Source organism: Fusarium poae, chromosome 2 (assembly GCF_019609905.1).
Source record: "Fusarium poae strain DAOMC 252244 chromosome 2, whole genome shotgun sequence".
NCBI lineage: Eukaryota > Fungi > Ascomycota > Sordariomycetes > Hypocreales > Nectriaceae > Fusarium > Fusarium poae.
Window position 1 is genome coordinate 4,238,118 of NC_058400.1, and position 19,643 is coordinate 4,257,760.

General features: G+C 46.9%; 9 protein-coding genes across 9 annotated transcripts; 2 read left to right on the forward strand and 7 right to left on the reverse strand.

Moving 5' to 3' along the window:
- Nucleotides 1-52: 52 nt before the first annotated feature.
- Nucleotides 53-1,359, forward strand: FPOAC1_005288 (uncharacterized protein; the record flags this gene model as incomplete). The annotated part of the gene is made up of 3 exons (XM_044849817.1): nucleotides 53-109; nucleotides 171-1,220; nucleotides 1,354-1,359. 3 exons carry the CDS (start codon nucleotides 53-55, stop codon nucleotides 1,357-1,359), a joined length of 1,113 nt encoding a protein of 370 aa, XP_044708527.1.
- A 146-nt stretch (nucleotides 1,360-1,505) lies between these two features.
- FPOAC1_005289 (uncharacterized protein) lies at nucleotides 1,506-3,893 on the reverse strand (the record flags this gene model as incomplete). Its single annotated transcript, XM_044849818.1, has 2 exons — nucleotides 1,506-3,782; nucleotides 3,834-3,893. 2 exons carry the CDS (start codon nucleotides 3,891-3,893, stop codon nucleotides 1,506-1,508), a joined length of 2,337 nt encoding a protein of 778 aa, XP_044708528.1.
- Nucleotides 3,894-4,341: 448 nt separating this feature from the next.
- FPOAC1_005290 (uncharacterized protein) lies at nucleotides 4,342-6,210 on the reverse strand (the record flags this gene model as incomplete). Its single annotated transcript, XM_044849819.1, has 1 exon — nucleotides 4,342-6,210. The coding sequence occupies one exon, from the start codon at nucleotides 6,208-6,210 to the stop codon at nucleotides 4,342-4,344; it is 1,869 nt and encodes a 622-aa protein (XP_044708529.1).
- A 754-nt stretch (nucleotides 6,211-6,964) lies between these two features.
- Nucleotides 6,965-8,320, reverse strand: FPOAC1_005291 (uncharacterized protein; the record flags this gene model as incomplete). Its single annotated transcript, XM_044849820.1, has 1 exon — nucleotides 6,965-8,320. One exon carries the CDS (start codon nucleotides 8,318-8,320, stop codon nucleotides 6,965-6,967), a length of 1,356 nt encoding a protein of 451 aa, XP_044708530.1.
- A 478-nt stretch (nucleotides 8,321-8,798) lies between these two features.
- FPOAC1_005292 (uncharacterized protein) lies at nucleotides 8,799-10,288 on the reverse strand (the record flags this gene model as incomplete). Its single annotated transcript, XM_044849821.1, has 2 exons — nucleotides 8,799-9,569; nucleotides 9,620-10,288. The coding sequence occupies 2 exons, from the start codon at nucleotides 10,286-10,288 to the stop codon at nucleotides 8,799-8,801; spliced, it is 1,440 nt and encodes a 479-aa protein (XP_044708531.1).
- A 1,372-nt stretch (nucleotides 10,289-11,660) lies between these two features.
- FPOAC1_005293 (uncharacterized protein) lies at nucleotides 11,661-12,050 on the reverse strand (the record flags this gene model as incomplete). Its single annotated transcript, XM_044849822.1, has 1 exon — nucleotides 11,661-12,050. The coding sequence occupies one exon, from the start codon at nucleotides 12,048-12,050 to the stop codon at nucleotides 11,661-11,663; it is 390 nt and encodes a 129-aa protein (XP_044708532.1).
- A 39-nt stretch (nucleotides 12,051-12,089) lies between these two features.
- FPOAC1_005294 (uncharacterized protein) lies at nucleotides 12,090-14,862 on the reverse strand (the record flags this gene model as incomplete). The annotated part of the gene is made up of 3 exons (XM_044849823.1): nucleotides 12,090-12,482; nucleotides 13,321-14,205; nucleotides 14,254-14,862. The coding sequence occupies 3 exons, from the start codon at nucleotides 14,860-14,862 to the stop codon at nucleotides 12,090-12,092; spliced, it is 1,887 nt and encodes a 628-aa protein (XP_044708533.1).
- Nucleotides 14,863-15,625: 763 nt separating this feature from the next.
- Nucleotides 15,626-17,307, forward strand: FPOAC1_005295 (uncharacterized protein; the record flags this gene model as incomplete). Its single annotated transcript, XM_044849824.1, has 3 exons — nucleotides 15,626-16,276; nucleotides 16,323-17,225; nucleotides 17,281-17,307. 3 exons carry the CDS (start codon nucleotides 15,626-15,628, stop codon nucleotides 17,305-17,307), a joined length of 1,581 nt encoding a protein of 526 aa, XP_044708534.1.
- Nucleotides 17,308-17,616: 309 nt separating this feature from the next.
- FPOAC1_005296 (uncharacterized protein) lies at nucleotides 17,617-19,632 on the reverse strand (the record flags this gene model as incomplete). The annotated part of the gene is made up of 1 exon (XM_044849825.1): nucleotides 17,617-19,632. One exon carries the CDS (start codon nucleotides 19,630-19,632, stop codon nucleotides 17,617-17,619), a length of 2,016 nt encoding a protein of 671 aa, XP_044708535.1.
- Between the last annotated feature and the right edge of the window lie 11 nt (nucleotides 19,633-19,643).

The window sequence follows — 19,643 nt, forward strand, 5'->3', positions numbered from 1 at the left end:
CCACTGTTCTTTTACGTAAACAAGTCCTCTCAATAGTACGATATCTTCCACTATGCCTCAGGGTAAGAGCCCAAACTTTCTAGGAGTAATGAGCTCCGAAGCCAGCAAAGTAAGTGTGATCGGACATCTTACGTCAATGGGGAAACCACTTGAACTAACGAGTGACACAGAGTCGGCGCGAGCGAAACAGAGAGGCCCAACAGCAGTTCCGAAAGCGAAGACAAGTTGCTGAAGCGGCTCGCACGCAGCGGCTGAAGCACCTAGAAGGTATCATAGAGAAAATGAGCACTGTGATAGTATCCTTCACCGACAAGATGTTGCACGAGGACGTTTTGAAGCAATATCCATTATTGGCCGCCAATGCTCAAGAGGTCATCACCCACGTACTTGCACTAGCCCAAGAAGCAGGAGATCCTGAAGAGGGTAACATGGCTGAATCAGCTTCACCCAATAGTAGAGATGGTTTCTCTGCGACACAAGACTCGGGGTTCTCTGACCTAGCCTTTCATTCGAGTCCTATGCAGACCGATATGATGAACATTGATCAACAGAACACCACGTTGATGACACACCCTTCGTCACGATATCCCCGCACCATGGGTGATTCAACAATTGCATATACGAATTTCCAAGACCCTACACTGTCGGAACTTCCGTATCTACCACCATCAACGCTGCTACCATCGCTCGGTCCTGTCCCATGGAACAATTCCAAGCCTCTTTCGCCTACATCGTTTACGTATAGACTTACTCACTCGTGTTTTAACGTGGGTCTCCTCCTTCTTAAAAAGTCCCAAGGCTCACCGTTTGCTCTCCCAGACGAGACCCGAGTATTCGGCACAACACTACGACAGGACGAGCGAGAGGCGATGATAAGAAAACTCAGGTGGATCATGGGTATTGGATCGCAAGATATAAAGCTGGCTTCGCTCTTGCCATGGGGAGGGCGATACCGCGGGCAAGACTTTGCAGGAGATGATCTCACTAGCACTTGCAAGACTACAGACAGAACAGCATTGCAGTTTCTTAGCGCTGCTGGTATCGAACAACAGTTGGGCAGATTGGATGCCCGAGTTGTAGCTCAAGATACCCTTGAGTTGGATCTGGGCGGAGCTATGGGTGACGATGAACAGAGACCGTTACAACCAGACAGCTGGAGCTTTGTCAACTTCTTCCCACCTGATATCCTCGAACAAAAGGGAAAGTGTATCAAGATGAGGGTAAGCCTAAATTCTCTGCTAGAGAACCTATGCAGCATTAGTGTGTGTTTGGCGATGGGGCCTGGGTTTCCACGGAGAGAGTTCAAAAGGGCTATCATGGACTCAAGGATCAAGGAGTTTGGTGCTCTCCCAGGTATGATTTGTGTTTAATGCAGTAGCAACCTATAGACTTTGTATTTATTTGTGTAATTAATTTAGTATAACTGCCCTATTAAACAATGTCGTGTTGCCGAGATACGTACCTATGTAGATTCTATTTCGCAAAAACAGGATGACCCTTGTTACCTAGCGGTATCTAACGCCTGGATCGACGCGGGTGTACCCGGTGCTACCACCTTCTTCCTTATATCCTCCCCCCTGTATTAGCCCGTCGCTATTTCCTGCATTGTTGAGCACCATCTCCAATCTTCCACCGTCTCCAACTACTCTTACTGTCGCAGAAGTGCTCCATGTTTGTGAGCTATCGACTCCACCACCAACATTTCCCAGATCATGCTTCTCAGAGCGTAAAGCCAGCACAAGAACCTGCCCAAAACTCGCCCAGCAAGAACTCAGCCACCGATGTCGGAAGAATATAATAATGAAAGCATGGACAAGAACAATGGCCACATGTAATAGTAGAATCCCAAGTGCTAGAGGGATAGTGTTACTACTCTCAATACTGTAGCCGTAACCGCCCAAGAAGAGGTTTTGTTCGACGATATAATCACTCGGTCCAGGAGGATTTCCGTCATCACCATCTGGAGGGCGGAGTCCCTTTCGATCATAAAAGTCCGGGCCCATCCGTGACAGGATATCAGCCAGATGCACACCTAATGCTAATTGAAGAAATGTCTTAGACTCTTCGGCGGTTGCGTAGGAGATGCGACTCCGAATATCGTTGGTGATATCAATGGCATTATCCCAAATCGAACCCTGTTCGGCAACGACCTGACCAGTCTCGTTTCTTCGACGACCAACTGCGTCCAGCCACTCTGTATGCATCTTGATGGGCTCGTATTCGGTTGCAGAATTGCCGAGTAGATTGTAAATGTCGAACAAGGAGTGGTCGAACTGACTCTGTACAAGGTCAGATTTCCCACGTTCAACCCAGAAATCTACTTCTGCCCACCGAGCATAGACACGACAGAAATAAATTCCCAGGCTCGTTTCAGTACGATCCGAGTACTCATATGTTTTGAAAGTGCCGTTGTCGAAATACTCTGGTACTTCTGCCAAGAGTAGAAAATTAGCACTGACCAATTTGTTGGCTTTGTCGGACGGCGCCCATGCCCGATGTCTGACATCAGGAAACTTGTTCTTCGGCATTTTTCGGGCCCTGGTAACCAAATCCTTGAATTGGGGATCGTCCTCAAAAGTCATGGTTACCTCGTCCGTGGACATAGCCGACGGAAAGCTGAAATATGACTCGGAGCCACTTGTCTGGTTCCATGCGCATTCCACAGCCACAAGAGGCTGCTTCCACTTTCTTGGAGAAGGTGATTTTAGAGTCCTCCAGTAAGACTTGATGAGAAGATCCTTTGGCTCCTCATCACGAGTGTCCCAGACGCTTCGAGCCTTTACAGACAGAGTGTCCATTGGCGTTGTGGCAACCGCAAGGTCGAGCTCAGCACCAGGTACAGCTTGGGTTAATGAAATAACTCGATTCGAGGCAAATAAGCTTTCGTAGTTTGTATATGTGATGTTGGATAGTCGCGGAAGATTAATCTCCCTGTTGGCTGAAGGTATGTCTGAGAGTATGGGTGGAAGAGATGACTCAGGGAGGTAGAGACTGGAGTTAGATTCCGGTTGTATGAGATACCGATCGGTTTTTGTCTTGCCTAGATCGTTCGGGTAGATGTCGGATTTAAAATAGGAATTGTGTTTAAGATCATCATCGGGTGTATAAAATACTTGCCACCACCCTTCTCGAGGGATCATGACAATGGCTGATAGTGGAGCAGCCGCAATGGAAAGCAAAACTGTAACGATGATGACGATACCGGTGGTCCAAGATGGCGTCTTCTTAGGCTTGACGCCTGGTTGTACAAGGCAAGCCCACAACTCCCAGCTGAAGAAATACTGGAGCGGTGATCCAAGTTGAAATGGTGATGATAGAAGACCCAGTGGAACGCCCTCATCCTCGCAAAGGAGACTGTAGCAAATTCGTTGCAACAAGATATCAGTCAAAGACACCAAGATCAATATCTCATGAGCCTTGGCTGCAAATTGCAAGAAGTTCAATTGCTCTTCAGTCAAATCACCCCACCGTATCTTGTGGACATAGAGTCCAAGAAGAGCCAAGGTGATGCCGATGGGTGGAATATGGAATAAGGCGAGATGGCGAATGACAGCCCAAATACCATTTTCGCAAACCTTTTTGGGGCTCTCGGGGCCCTTGAAGCTTTTCCAGTAAGATTGTTTTTTGGTGTTTGATGAATCTTTTATAAGAGACTCTGTGCTTTGGGTTGGGCCTTTTGTCGCGTGGTCTGGTATTGAAGGCGTGACAATGTTATCGTCGTCACCGCCAATCGGAGAATATTTCCCGTCATGCTTCGAGCTATACCAAGATTTCTGGCTCACCTAATCATCGAAGGTCAGAGAAAAAAATGTATCAAAATTCCGACGACTTACATCTTGCTTCAGATGGTCAAGTTCTACCTCAGACAAGTCCAGTCCAAAGTCGCGTGGCATTTTTTCGCGACGAAGAATATACAGTAAGCAGGAATAAGGTACGCGGCACGGAGCAGCTGTGTTCGTTAAGTACCTGGATAGGGCTTCATGGCAAAATTGCATGGATCGACGGGTAACGCAGGGGTATATCAGGTTCAATTGGCTGGGGACTTTTGCTGTAGTTACATTCACTATCAATAATAGGCAAGTCAAAGGGCAAATGATGTGGGTTTTCAGATCCTATTGCTATAGACCTACAATTCTACCAGCTCATGGCCAATGATTGACAATGCAATTATGGGGGACTCCTATATCGTCTCAGGGTATCAGAAAAATTGGCCGCCGGCAATACAGAAGACGAAATTAGTGGGTCACTTATGATTCTTAGACTATGGCTCCTAGACTATTTATTTTTGTAACCTAAGACTTAGGAAATAGCCTGCCATAAAACTCGAGCTATGGACCAACCTTATATAGTAGTACCCGTGCCAAGCTTTCCATCAGTCTTCCAATAGACGTTGTAGTTGAAGCCTTGAGCATCGTAAAATGGTCCCAACTCGACTTGCTCAGTACCAGCCTTCGCTTCAAACATCAGACCATCTTTGCCCTGTCTCTTAATACTAGCGAGGTCGATAGTAGGCATAGAGGTGACGGAAGAGTCACCATAGTTGGCAGCCAGAATAACAGGACCAAATGCAATAGCCGACACGTTGGGATTGTCATTCGCAGCAATCGTACGTAAGCTCATGGGGAGTTTCACCGTCACCTCGTCACCGGACTTCCAGTTTCGCTTCACAAGGGCGTATTTTCCTGGCTCGACATCCACATCGACGGTTTGTCCGTTGACTCTGATAGAGGCTTTGGAAGTCCAAGATGGGATCCTCACTGCTAAAGTCCAAATGCCAGCCTTGCCACCAATCTGTAGAGTGGAAGAGTCCGTTTGAGGATACTCGGTCGTTTGAGTAATCGACACTTGACGTTGCGACCATTTAAGCTTCGAAGGCGTGAACAGGTTGACGTATAGAGTATCCTTGGTATGGAAGTAAATAGAGTCCATAAGCTTGGTGTTCGTCTCGATACCAGAGCCCTGGCAGCACCAGAAAGAATCGTAGTCGGTGCTCCATGTACCTCCGCCCCAAGCAGGACCGATTCCTCGACGGCCACCAGGGTTCAGAGGCGTGAAGTAGGTAACGTGGCCATGGTTGTCTTTAGGGTTCTGCTGACCGAGAAGATGGTTCATCAAAGCATTCTCGTAAAAGTCAAAGTATGATGCGTCGCTTGGGTCCAAGGACCACAGCTCGCGGGTCAATTTGAGCATGTTGTACGTGTTGCAGGCTTCGCAGGTATCGTTTGTCAAGTGCTTAGCGATAGCATCTGGCTGGCGGAAGTGCTCGGCTTGACTATTGCCACCAATAGCGTAGGTGTGTTTGTGAACAGTCAAGTCCCAGGCGTTACGGCCGATATCGAGGTACTTCTTGTCACCAGAGACCTTGTACTCGCGAAGGGCTCCGATCCACTTCGGTACCTGGGTGTTGGCATGAAGACCGGATAGTTTGTCGACATTGTTCTGAAGAGGGTCAAAGATGGTAGCATGGTCGAAGCGTTGAGCGACCTTGAGCCATTTGTTGTCTTTAGTGTAGTATGCAATATCAGCAAGAACCTCGTTCATACCACCAAACTCAGTCCGCATCATCTCTTGCATCTGAGCGTAAGTCAACTTTCCTGTACGAGCATCGACCCAGCTTGCGAGTGAGAGCATAACGTCTTTGGCCTCGTTGACACCGACACGACGATAGACATCGAGAAGCCCAGCCAGGGTTTTATGGATCGCATAGTACGGAACGTTGCCATTGTTCAAAGTCCTGTTCTCGACCTTTTCAATCTCTGACTCGGGAAAGCCAGACAGATAGCCTTTTGTGAAGCTAGCCTTTGCATTATTGGCCTGACATTTTGCGAGCTCTCTAACAAAATAGCTAGCTCGTGAGCCGCAATCTTTGTTTCCCAATGTTGCGTAGCAATGTGACCATGCTGTGAGGAAATGGCCCTGGATGTGGCTTCGGAAAGGGAAGTCTGGTGAATCCCAACCGCCATTCTTTGTGGCACCTTTGGTGTCGAGGCCGTGGTTCTTTCGGAATACATAGAGAAGTCTGTCCGGCTCGATGGAGAGGAGGTAGTTGACTGTTCGGTCTTGATTGTCCATCCATCGACTGTCTGTCAGAGAGACTTCGGACAGTTCAAATGCATTGGCCAAATCATCAACCTTGGGTGTCTGACCATAGGTTGGGAGGGCTAGGGAGATAAAGCCCGTAACAAGTGCAGTAGCTTTAAACAGAATCATGATGAAGTGCTGGTTCGCTCGACAATGCTTAGCTAGGACATCGTATGGAACTTGGAGGAACAGTTGGAAGTCGGCCTTTAAGTAGTCCTCTCATATACCGCGTGTTCGCAACGCACTAGCAACTTGAACTTGTATAAACTGGTGATTATCAACCATTGCATCACAATCCCACCGGCAATTCCATCCACCGGACTCACAGCCCACCGGATTCGTGGTCCATTATTAAAAGTCATTGGGGCGGTAAGGATGATGTTGCATTTTGCAGATCCGGGGAATCCCAATCGAGTATCTCTTTAGCCGGAGCTTTGACTGCCGATCAACCATATTCGAACAATTCCACAAATCATAAGATGCGATTTTCTCTATTTGCTATGCGCTCCAATAATATTTGCTTAAGTTGGTAGGCTTCCCGCAAGATATACGATATTGGGGAATCAGTCTGTATGAAGGTTGCAGTGCATCTTTGTAATGATGAGGGGCCCTCAGAGTATCAGAAAAATTGGCCACTGGAAGCATAAGAGACGAAATTAGTAGGCCACTTTATGGTCCTTAGACTATAGCTCTTAGACTATTTATTCTTGTACCATAAGACTTAGGAGGTCATCTTTTCTGCTACCCGCTAGGGGGCTTCAGCTGTTACATCATGACGCAGACAAGGATAGAAACAAGACGTTCCAGTGCCAAAGGTGGTGGATATCCATTATCCTAGATATTCCTTGCTTCATAATCAAGGCGCATCAGCCAGAACATTGAGCTATGGTAGCCCATCTTTACTGCCTGCTACTCTGCGACCTCTCACGAAAACATGGGCGACATTTCTATCATCTCCAGTCATGACATACTTCTCAAACAAGTGTCTCAGCGAATCCCCAGACTCCTTTGGAGTCATGGCTGACTGTAGACCGTTGGTGGTAGTCACCCATGTCGCATCGAACTCTTTCCCAACTTCGAAATTTCCAATCTGCTTTTCCAGACATAACACGTTTGCACCGCCGAGAGTTGACAGATAAAAAGCTTCTTCAAGCGAAAGAGCCTTGTCTTTGCCCTCTGATAACACTTCTCTCGCATTCGACGCTATCATGGCTTGTCGAATGACTGCTAACATCGAGGATGCCCAGCCGCCACCACTGTCTGTACCCAAGCCTACCTTGATACCACGACGCAGAAAGTCTCGGATTGGAGCGACCATGAAACCTCCGCCGACAGTCATGTTGGCTATCGGACAATGTGCAATGCCACATTTGAGTGCCTCCAGTCGCTCTTTCTCGTAATCGCTCATGATGGTGCAATGGGCCAGGATAGATCGCCTATTGAGAAGGCCATAGCTCTCGTACAGATCCGCTTCGCTACCCTTGAATTCGGGGAATAATTCGGCAGTAGCGTCAACCTCTTGTTGAGCTTCGTTGAAGTGCGTTTGCATAGTCAAAGTATCGTCAGCTTGAACCATATCGCCGAGACCGCGGAGGAGTTCATCTGTGCAACATATGGCGAATCTTGGTGTAACAACAGGCTTCACCAACTCGTCTTTAGGCTCCAAGCCCCGGATATGGACAATACACTCCTTTGTTTCTTGGAGAGAAATAGCCGCACTTTCCTCACAAATGTAGTCAGGCGCGTTCCTGTCCATATTGCATTTACCCACAAAAGCACGCTGCCCTCTAGCATGGCATATATCAGCTAGAATACGTGTCGCTTCAGCATGTCGTGAACCATAGTAAGAAGCAGTCGTTATTCCCTGGCGCAAAAAGTCCTGAACAGTGTCCTCGTACATTCTCTTCGCATATATGGGATTAGAGAAACGTGCTTCGACAGGGAAAGTGACTTTGTTGAGCCAGTCTAGAATGTGAAGGCCTTGACCAAGACCCCGCATCGGCCATTGGGGAGCATGGTTGTGAGTGTCGACAAAGCCAGGGATAAGAAACTCTCCGTAGCTGAGATTGTGGATCTTTGAATTAGGCGGGAAGGTATCCTCCGAGACATCCTCAACTGTTTTCCAGAAGCCTGTGATATGGCCGTTGGTAATGACGAGTGTTGCGTTGTCAATGAACTCTAGAGTTTTGAGGTTGAGAGAGTGAATGACTGCGCCACGGAATATCATGACCGACGCCATGATGACGGGATATTGGAAAGAAGAGAAGTTATTGTGAAGAATGATGAAGGGATCAAATATTTATTCGTAGGCGAGGACATCGATCTACGTTAGTAGGAGCTTGCCTTGCGATGTGCGGGGCATAGTCTGACAAGCCCCTCAGGGTATCAAGAAACATTGACCGCTGGAGGCATAAGAGACGAAATTAGTGGGACACTTTATAGTCCTTAGAACATGATTCTTAGCCCATTTATTTTTATACTCTAAGGCTTAGGAAGTAAGCTTTTCTGCTACCCATCAGCAAACTTCACCTCCACATCTGCATCATCCAATCACATCCTCAGTCATTATCGGTAGTGAATGCCATAGATTCCCATTTCATTGCCTTCATAAGCACCTTGAACAATACTCTCAGCCAAGACTCCACAAAGATATAATAATAAACTGTAGAGAGACGTGTTTTCCAAATCGTGATATTAATTCTATGGGTATCATTAAATTATCTGTATCTATCCACACTTCTCTCGACCACTTTTGTAAAGTCCTTCTCTGAACTTACGAGTGATGGATTAGAACTCGTGGTTGTATCGGGGTATCTAGGGTCTCGCTCCGTAGTATCATCAACCTCAACTACTACTGATGTCACAGTATCCATCTGGATAGCCGGTCCCCTCAAGGACTCTTGACTCGTAGTTCGGGTCATACCTCTGTGACTTCTGTTGACGGAACCAGATCCTCTCGCAGCCCATGTCCACCATCCCCCCGAAGGAACATCTTCATCGTTCTGCCTTCCGCCTTGGATAGAGATGGTGTTTCCAAACCTTCGGTTTATGGGTGTCTTGAGAAAGGTGAAGGTGCTTAGACCAACGTTATTTGAGGAGACGTCATACTTTGATGCAAAGATAATAGTGTTTCTAGTAGTGCCGAACAACAAGCAATCGAAGGAGCCGTTAGAGGCGATCATTGCACCAGCAAAGCAAAAGTATCCGTTCGGTACGTTGGCACCAGCCATTGTTGCGATACGCCCAGCTGCCAGAGGAAGGGTGCACAAGACGTAGATGACGGGGTAGATTAGGAAGGCTGGGTTGCGATTGAGTTCAAGGTGTACGGAATCCGTTTCATTGTGCTCATCCGATGATTGCAGGCGAGCTTGGCGGCGAATGTGGAAGAAGATAATGGTGTAGAGGATCGAAGTGGTGGCAAGACCGATGAAGATGTAGAGATAGTGGGTGAATAGTCGCAAGCTCTCGTACTTCCTATTCATCCAGCACTATAGATGTTAGAAAGAATCAACAGACTAATGTGATAGTAAGAACTTACCCAACTGCCAGCGCGGACAAAGAAGCCTCCATACTCTGCACCATTGCTAGTGACTGCAATAGGTATAAGCGAAATGGCGTAGACAAATATCCAAATCGCTATTATAACACCGTACAGCACCCTCTGCGGTGTCTGTCGTCCCTTCACAACAGCCATGTATGTGTGTACAGCAATGGCAGTGATGAACATGCTCGATGCTAAATCTCCGAGCGACACGAAAAGTCCTTGTGTGTAGCATGTTGCTGTCCCTACGAGGATCGCATCGTTTTGGAGCCAAGCGGCATTGAGGAAGAACGCTACGCCTTGGTGCATGTCGGCGAGGAGCAGGTTAATAATAAGAACGAGAAACTGGTTAGGCTTCCGAGGTTCGGGTCTGCCATCCGCCGTTTTGCCTGTTTCTTCATTGTTGTCGGAGAATATGCCGTCAATGCCTAGTGAAAAGTCGATCGCTCTCTGAATCGGTCCTGTTTGTTGTTGCAAGTGTCCATCGGACTGTGATTTGATGAAAAGGCTCCATGTTGTGAGTTTGTAGACGAGGTAAAAGAAGAGAATGCTGGAAGAAAAGAATGAGATAAACGCCAGGGTAGCGACAGCAGTCAGTCCGTGTCGCAAGTTGTCGCCTATAGGGTCCAATGTGCGACCCTCGGCAGGAAGATCACCCCAAGCCATTTTACAAAGTTATTAAATGGGGATAAGCTGCATGGCTTCAAGCAAAACAGAGCAGAAAAGAAAAGAAAGTGACCTGTCGTGGTATTAAAATCCCCAATTCTGGGGTTTCTCAGGGACAAGGAAAAGAGGGACGATGAAGGATCTAAAACCTGACGAGGCACGGAAAGGAAACGATGTTACCTCGCTTCTTAGCTGAGCGACCATGTTGGTCTTGGGAGGTATTTTTCGACCAACAGCATTTGCAAGGGTCACTCAAGATCCATCCTCATCCTGGCAGTTCTCTCCGGCGCTGACTGAAGGGAAGGGCTATTGAGGGCTTGAGGCGAGCTAGCGTCCTGAACGTGGCGTTTTGGTCCCGCTTTGACCGAGATTTCAACGTGAGAGATTTGAGAAAAGAAGCGTTTTGACTCTTGATTTGGCAGTTAATACGTAATTCATATCCATTTCTGACAGGTAGGTTGTTGGTGTGTCAAACAATACGTTCCTCCAAGACTCTGACTGTGGTCCGACAACCCGGAAAGCCAACACAAATGAGTGGAGATTCATGTTCAGCTATGATCATGCTTGTAAACTGGACCCCTTTAGTGATCCTATCCATCACTCAATCTCTCCGCTTATGACATATCGATGGCATCAAAGAACATCAATTGTGGGCGATTAATATCCAAACTTCAACTTTAGTGCAACGCTTTGATCTCAAGCCGAGGCTCATGCTTATTTAGCTTCGTCCCTTCCTGTTCCTGACCTACTGTGAGCGAATTACGATCGTCGACGCGATGTGGCGTTGCCCATGATTGAGTCAGTCGTTTCGCGTTCAAACGATCCTTTTAAACTCTAAAAGGAATGAAGCCAGGACACCTTTAACTCTATTAGTGATAGCCTTATCCGCTAGAGCAATCCCATGTCCTCCAAGGTCCAAAAAGACGTTGGCTAGATTACTTTTGACTTTTCGGCAGTTTCATCCACGTGAACTTGCATGGTTCTTTGTTATTTGATGCTCGTACATATTTTATGCGATAAGTCTAGAACGAGATTCCTAGTAAGAATGAGGCTTAAATACCACATGCGCAGATGACACCATTTTCCGTTGTTAGTGTCTTGTAGTAATACCTGAAACATGGTCAATATTACAGCGCATCGTCGCATGACACTCAATGCACCATATATAGAACGGCCAATATAATAAACAGATGCAATGTTGAGATATCCCGTTCGCTGAAAACATGCCACCGCAACAAAATGTCAAGTTATTTGAACAATATTGCCTGGTTTGGTCGGCCACAGCGACTAAGCGCAACCTGCTTTGGCTCAGCCCTGATCCATGTGCAATGCATTGATACTATGTATGTAGCGCACAGCTAAACGCCACATCTCAACCACTCTTCTCCCCGAATTGTCTTTCTACTTCCTCGGCAAAGTCCGCGATAGAGTCAAACTTCCACTCGTACGCGACATCATCTTTCAATTTCTCAAAATCACCGCCTGTTCCGTAGGATTCCTTCCTATCGCCGCCTCGGCAGATCCAAACGCTCCTGAGCCCCAGTTGCTTCGCGGGGACATGATCGGCGATCAAGCTTCGAGCTACGTGGAGTAACTCTCCCTGGTCCTTGTTGATTTGCAGATCGCTCTTGACGTGACTGAACAGGTAATCAAAATTGGCTTTGGCAGGTTTGTAATTGCCGATGTCTTCGGCAGTGTAGACTTTATCAAACTCTGCGGGCTGAAGACGTTTCATCGTCGCCGCAGCGTTGCCATTATCCATGTTGGTCACGGCAATGAGTTTATAGTATTTCTTGAGAGTTTACATTCCGGCGACTGTGTCAGGGAATGGCTCCCAGGTTCCGGGTGTACTACCGATTTCTTCGATTTCAGTTTCAGACACACTGGCTCCCAACTCGTCCGCCAAGTTCTTGAACGAGCGTTGAAGGATGATGTCAAAACGTAGAGTCGGCTCATCAACCGCAAGACTCCTATAAAACGTACTGAATTGTTGAATAAGTGACAGGGGGTTCGTCTTGTAAGGGCTATCATCTGGTAGACGAGATAGAATGGGCTGTAAGCCACGGATCATGCCAGGCTCTTGATTGATAAGTGTGCCATAGACATCAAACGACAACGCTTTGAAGGCAGTGAGATCTGGATGAGACATGATGACCAATATGCTACTCAAAACAAATTTCAAGTGAGATAGACACTATTAGAAGTGTATCTGTGATTCATTGGTAGTATAAGAAAAGAAGCAGCTCTCAGATCTCTGCGGTTCATTCTGCAGTTTATACTTGTTTGTCAAGGGCGTGTTTGACATCGAAGGATGAACGCCAAGGTTGACGGCCCTTCTCTGACGTCAACTCACTCATTGTTAAAAAACTAATGGTTCTTTTGGTTATTAATATTTCAATTACATCTATGGCTGTCAATATTGCTGTTGGGAAGATGCCGACTACCACATCCCTTATCAGCGGAAATGCTGACTTATTTGTAACCTTTGTTTTCGCAGACATGACATTCAAGCCAACAAGAAGAGGACAGTAAAGTAAAAATCTTCCCAGTATTATTCGATTTTTGTGAAGTTATTTTCCCCAAGCCAAGATAAGTGCTGTTGTGTGATAAACTGCCGTATCCAATTACCCTATCGTTTAGAGTGTAGCTGTAGCAAGGATGAGATTCCTCTCTGTTGATCGTATTTTGGTTAGGAATAGAGGTATAGTTTGAAAGATGTTTAATTTGCAGCGTAGAGAGTGAAGCGTATATGAGCATCATCCGTTAGAGGCATATTTAAATCAATGTGACCAGACTTTGCATCCTGGCCTCTTTGGTCGCTGATTACGCACTGAGCAACACGAAGCCATAAAACGTAGAAAGGTATTCTTTTAATTCTTTTTGAATTGTTATTCTTTCTACTGCTGTGAGATATCAACCTTGCTCCACCAAAACTTTGACTGCTTTCGTCCCCATTCATCACTATCAAATACAGCCGTCTTCCCAACATCGCCTCCAATCAATTCTTCATTCCCATCACCAAATCTCAATACCTTGGGATCCTTCGTATCATAGGATTCCCATTTGGGTCTCGCTGGGTATTCGCCTGCAACCGCGTTGGGGTCACCCTTTGTGATGAAGCTGGTAACGTAGTGATTTAGTGTCCTGGCCAGATCGTTCTGAGTTGGCGATACTGCAACGACCTTGGCGTCGCACACTTCGTAGCGCATGTTGTCAGCGTGTTGTGCGCCGTTGTTTACAGTGCTCACGGCAGCCCAATGGTAGAGATATACAGGGACGGACGGGGAGGCTAGTTCGGCTGTTTGACGCGCAGGGGCAACGTAGGCGTAGTGTGCGTATGCAGCTTCGATTCGCTTGTACTGAGAGCCCATGTCCTTCCGTGTTTCCTTGTACTCTGAGTCTTCGAACTTGGCTGGATCTCTGTATAGTTCTTCAATGGTGTCGAGGTCTTCAGAGGAGAGGAGAGGTAGTAGCTCAGCCCAGAAGTGTCTAAATTGAGATGACTCAGACATGGTCTTGTCAACGTAGAGCGAGCCTTCATTTGTGGTGAATCCTGTCATGATGGGCACCTTGTGCCATTTTCCTTGCTTCCATGTTTCTAGAGGTGGGCGGGCAATGATTTCGCCGTCGATTACGGGCTGGAATGCCCATCGAAGTGAAGGGTTGTACTTGTCAAAGGTGGCGGTTTGAGCATCAGTAATGACCTTCTCTGGTTGGTTTCGGAGGTAAGGGAAGATCTCGTTTTCTGGAAGGGCTTCTGGTACGCCAACTTCACGAAGAAAGTCCTTGAACTGAGCTTCGTGAATTGGCGCATCGTGTGGTCTCACAGCTCGTGATGTGGGAGCTCCAGACTCGATAATGGCTTTGTGGAAGAGAGGTACAACACCTTCTTTATAATGCATAATGTGATGTCCGATCTGTTTCAATATTAGTAAGTGGATTTGCTTGGGGACGGTAGTACTTACAGAATGGGCACCAGCTGAAAGACCAAATAATGTGACGTTGCTAGGATCACCACCAAAGGCCTGGATGTTATCCTGCACCCACTCCATCATTAGAATTTGATCTTTCAGTCCCAGATTCAAAGCACCCTCTTTGGCGCTCAAACTTGAGGGCAGGAATCCCAAAGCTCCAATACGGTAGTTGAAGCTTATCGCGATGAATGAATCGGGTGCATTGGCCACCATTGACGCGGTTTTGTGCATCATGGCGGATCCTCTGTTGAAGGCGCCGCCATGGATATACAGGGCAACGGGCAACTTCTCATGTTTATCAGATGTCTTACGAAATATATTCGCCGTCAAACAGTCCTCGCTTTGGTCCAGCTTGGGACCAGGGAGAAGCGCCTTGCCAGGTCCTGCAGGGCCATACTTGGAGGCGTCAATGACAGTGTCTGGTGATGATGAGACTTTGACAGGCGGTCGGAAGCGACGATCGCCGGTTGGTGGAAGGGCATAGGGGACACCAAGCCAAGCATCTACAGGTTGGGGTAATGAGTCGTCCAACTTGACGCCGACGAGTTTACCCTGGGGCAAAGAAATGGTGAGAGATTCTGAGTTGATTTGGCTACCCATTGTGAAGAAGTATAGTTACGCGATAATTAATGATAGGTAAAGTGAGGCTCAAGTGATAGGTAGCAGTTAATTTTGAAGGCTGATGCAGGCCAGTGTTTAAAGCAGCGTACGCGAGATTTAGCAATGTCTCTCCTCTCACATCGGCTCCAAAAAGGTCCCCGCATACAAACGGATCCAGGTCCGAGAAACGGAACTCAACAGCAACAAGATAACTGTCAGTTACGCCCTATCTTATCCTATACAGGCAATAAGAGTCGCATATCAGCGATAGCTAGATCGGCCAACTCGGTATTACCCCGCGTACCGATCTTTAGAAATGGGTCCGGGTATTAGATTTGAGAGCCGAGTATCGGATGCTGATAATAGACTCCGCAAGTCTGGCTATTGGGTAGCTCCTATTGGTTCATGACTCGTAAGTGTGCAGCTTCGTTTGGGTTTGAATCGGAGATAGACTGATAGTGAAAGTGATATGAACTGAAACCCTACTAATTAGGGTAACTGATCAAACAATCTACCCCGGACCGTTGTCTATCATGGATCCAGTTGAATGGCTACGGGATACCTATCGGCTATTAGCTCAGTCAGGATGGCCTAGACATGATAACCATCCTTAGGGATGATCTTCATATAACTCTCGTCATCTGGAATTGTAATATCTAGATAGTCTAGCTTCATCCCAAATCCCGAGTTTCTTCAACCTCTTCCGGGTCTTTCGTTGTAGATACTCACAAAGGCCTAGCGACTTGGACTTGACACTCCAACAATGTCGCAATTAACACCAGGGCAATCGCCCGATACCAAACACCCCTTCGAGGCAAAAGAAACAGAAGAGAGCATAGCAATGAAAAAGCTCAACTCTATGACTCAAGGGGATATCGTCGAACTTGACGCCACAGAATCCTTTCTCCGCGAGCACAACTTCACAAACGAGTACATTGCCGAACTCCTCAACGACAAAGCTCTCAACAAGAGAGTTATACGCAAAGTCGACATGATCTTGCTTCCAATGCTTATGGGAACATATATGCTGCAGTACATCGACAAGAACGCGCTGTCTTACGCAGCTGTGTTCGATCTCTTCACAGACACAGGCATCTCGTCAGATCAATACAGCTGGTTCGCTAGCATATTTTACTTTGCGTACATGGCCGCTGAGTACCCCTGGTTGTTCCTTGCGCAGAAGACGTTGATGGCAAAGGTTGTTTCGGGGTGTGTTATTGCCTGGGGCAGTGTGTTGATGCTAACTGCGGCGGGAAACAATTTCGGTTCCTTGGCGACATGTCGATTCTTTCTGGGTGTGTTCGAAGCGCCGATCACGACATGTTTCATGATGATTGTTTCCATGTGGTATACGCGTGAGCAACAACCTTTTAGAGCCGGTATTTTCTACTGCTGTAACGGTGTCGGAGCAATGGTGAGTACTTTCATTTCATGTAATTGACGAAGCTAACTAGGGGTAGCTGGGTGGTCTCCTCACATATGGTATCGGCCAGATCAAGAACTTTCCTGTCTGGAAAGCTGTCTTCATGACTTGCGGTGTCATGACTGTCGTATGGGGCTTTGTTCTTCTCTTCTTCCTCCCCGATAGTATCATGACAGCACGACACTTCTCGCTTGAAGAACGAGCCCTCCTGATCGGCCGAGGTCGCCTTGCTCAAACTGGTGTTTTGAACAAGACCATTAAATGGAACCAGATCCGTGAAGCCTTTATCGATACTCAAGTATGGCTTCTCGTACTGTTCATGCTTCTTAACGAAACTATTAACGGAGGTGTGGCCAACTTCGGCAAGTTGATCATCAAAGGTGTTGTGAAGGATCCTCTTGAGACTGTTGCTCTGGGTATCCCTATGGGCGGGTTTCAAGTGTTCTGGATCCTTTCTGGAACGTTTATTGCGTCTCGTGTCAAGAACTGCCGAACTATCATCATGGCCGTCTATATTATTCCAACTATCGTTGGTATTTCTCTTCTCTGGAAGATGGACCGTGAGGATCACAAGATTGGTGTTCTGTTTGGTTACTACATCGTCGGTGGATTCGTTTGCTCTTTGGTTCTGGCGATGCAGATGCCTGCTAGCAACCTCGGTGGCTACACCAAGCGCATGACTGCCTCTGCCATGGTGTTCATCGCCTACTGTGTTGGTAATGTTATTGGACCTCATGCGTTCCTTGGCGAGGAAGCTCCTCTCTATCAGACCGGATGCATTACTATCTTGGGCTGCTCTGTTGCCCAGATGATGGTAGCGATCCTGCTTCGAATCCTATTGGTTCGGAGAAATGCACGACGAGATGCTGCTGCAGCTGCTGTGGGAACCAACAATGAGGATTTATCAGCCACAGAGGGGACCGACTTGACAGATTTTGAGGTAAAATTCAGAAAATATTCAAGGTTAAGAGGGATAAGCTAACTCCATTTTACAGAACCCTCACTTCCGTTATGTCTTATAGACACGGCAAACTTAATCAGCTCTAGATATCTTAGCTATGTTTGAAGATCAAATATTGAAATAAATAATTCGTGTTATTAGATGAGTCCGTACCTCTATCTCGAGGGTAGTAGAGAGTTTAGCTGCCTAAGTCTTAGGATATAAAAATAAGTAGTATAAGAGCTATAGTCTAAGGAGCATAAAGTTACCTACTAATTTCATCTCTTATACCCCCAGCAGCCAAGTTTTCTGGCACCCTGATGCCAGGCTCGTGATGGTCCAAAGCGGATACACTTTTCGTTTCAACTCCAAAAACATATTACACATCCCGTCAAGACCCTCCTTGCACCAACACCTGTGGCCAAGGAAACACCACATCATAAGTAGAAACACCTGTAAAGAAACATAGTCCCAGAACCCATTCTTGCGTATACAGTTGTAGAGGCTGCCGATCACTATCGTCAGAAAAACGAACTCCGAGGGAGACGTGATGATCCAGTTCGTTTGCAAGGTACTCTTCGTCAACTTGGCTGTCGGACCATAGTGATGTGAAGACATATGAAGGCTCCTCATCTGCCTGACTCAAAAAGCCACCTGAATCGACCGCATCTCGGCCATGAACAAATATCCCTCGAGCCACCGTTGGTTCACCTGACATGTCGCACAGATACCCAAGTGACAAGTTGTGATCCGCATCCATAGCTCTCACTACTTCTTTCGCCATCGACCGACGATACCGCAAACTGAAAGATCCTTCCTCATCCTCAACAAAAGCATCTTCTGCGAGAAGATCGTCCATGTCTTCCACTATACTAGCGTCTTTACCGTGTTTTGCCTTGATCAGCTCACCGAGCTGTCGTAGACGTGTACGTTGATATTCTGAAAGCTGCTGCTCGCCCTGTTGGTTTGGTTGTGACAACCGCGGTGATGATCTAGGTGCTCGAAGGGTTTCCCCAAGTTTCCATAGATGGCCTTTCGTCTCAATGCCCTTTCTTGTGAATTCGACATTTACAAAGCGACAGCCCTTGTTGTATGTTAATCTCTTTTCGCCACCGGGTGCTTTGAAGTCGTCAAAAAAGAGATCGTTCACTTGTTCAAGAACAGTCCCATGAGGTATGTAAACCTCTTCATTGTTGAGTATCTCTCCATTTAGTAAGCGCAGTGCCAATACCGATATATCAAGACTCAGCTCAGTGTCTCCCTTCAGTTGAAGTCTTCCAGCATCCAACCGAGTAGCATACTGGCAACAGTTGGCGATAATGGCTAGACGGTCCCAAGGTTCAGTTACACCTCTCCACTGCACGTCGGAGATTATTGTCCCTGACATAGAAGTGGATGGTGATAGTAGGATCTTGTATCTTCCAGCAGTTTTAAGAATATGAGTTATCTTCTCTTCATCCTCGCTTGTTGCAAAATGATGCCGACGGAACGCCAAACAGAATTTGGTGGCACTCTCAGAGAATTTGACAGACTGAACGCTCAGCTCACCGGGAACTACACCAAACATCGCCTTTTTTCCAATGAGCATGGATCTCTTTGCACGTTCAAGGTCTGAAGCGTGGTGAATCAGAAGGGTCATCTTCAGCCCGGCTTTGTAATTTTCTTGAAAGGTCCACGCTCTTGTCCACCACTTATCACTGGTGATCTCATATAGTAAATTGAGCATTTTCAGCGCTTGGCTATACTCTGCGTTCTTGGCTAGAGCAAATCTTCCGTCGCTGAATTTGACAAGTAAACCCCTCAGAATAGCAGATAGAGTCGCTATCTCGTCCTCACTTTGTATTGGACGTCCAAGCAAAGCAACAGGGTAATCACTAAGTGAATACACCCAGTCCATTGCATCTAGAGCGTGTCTTTTCTGCTTGCATTCTCCATGGGCGGTACAGGTGGGTTTTTTGCATTTCTTCTGGGGGATGCTGTGTCGATCAATCCATAGCAGGGGCACATGATGACATTGCATGTATTTTGTGATCCTATCTAGGACTGAGTTGCGGACAGACGAACGCCAAGCATCTTCTCCGTCTCTTGTCTCGATCAGATGACCCTCGGCCTTGGGATTTTGTGTTTCGTGCTCAGAAGCATCCCAAGTGTATGACAAGGCCACAAAGTTACTGTCAGTAAAACCATCAACATGTTGACGAAACCAATACGGTCTTTCAGATTTGTGGCTTTCATTCGAGTCGAGCTTCCTCTTCCTGGATTGCCGTCTGCCGAGACATTCAAGGCCCTCTACAATCCATTTCATCTTTTGTTGCGGAATTCTGCATTTCTGGGCCTCGATAAGTGATGAGATGATGTCATGTCCGTCTTTCGATGTGTCATCACGAAGGTCATGTTTAGTTGTCATGATCTTAGACG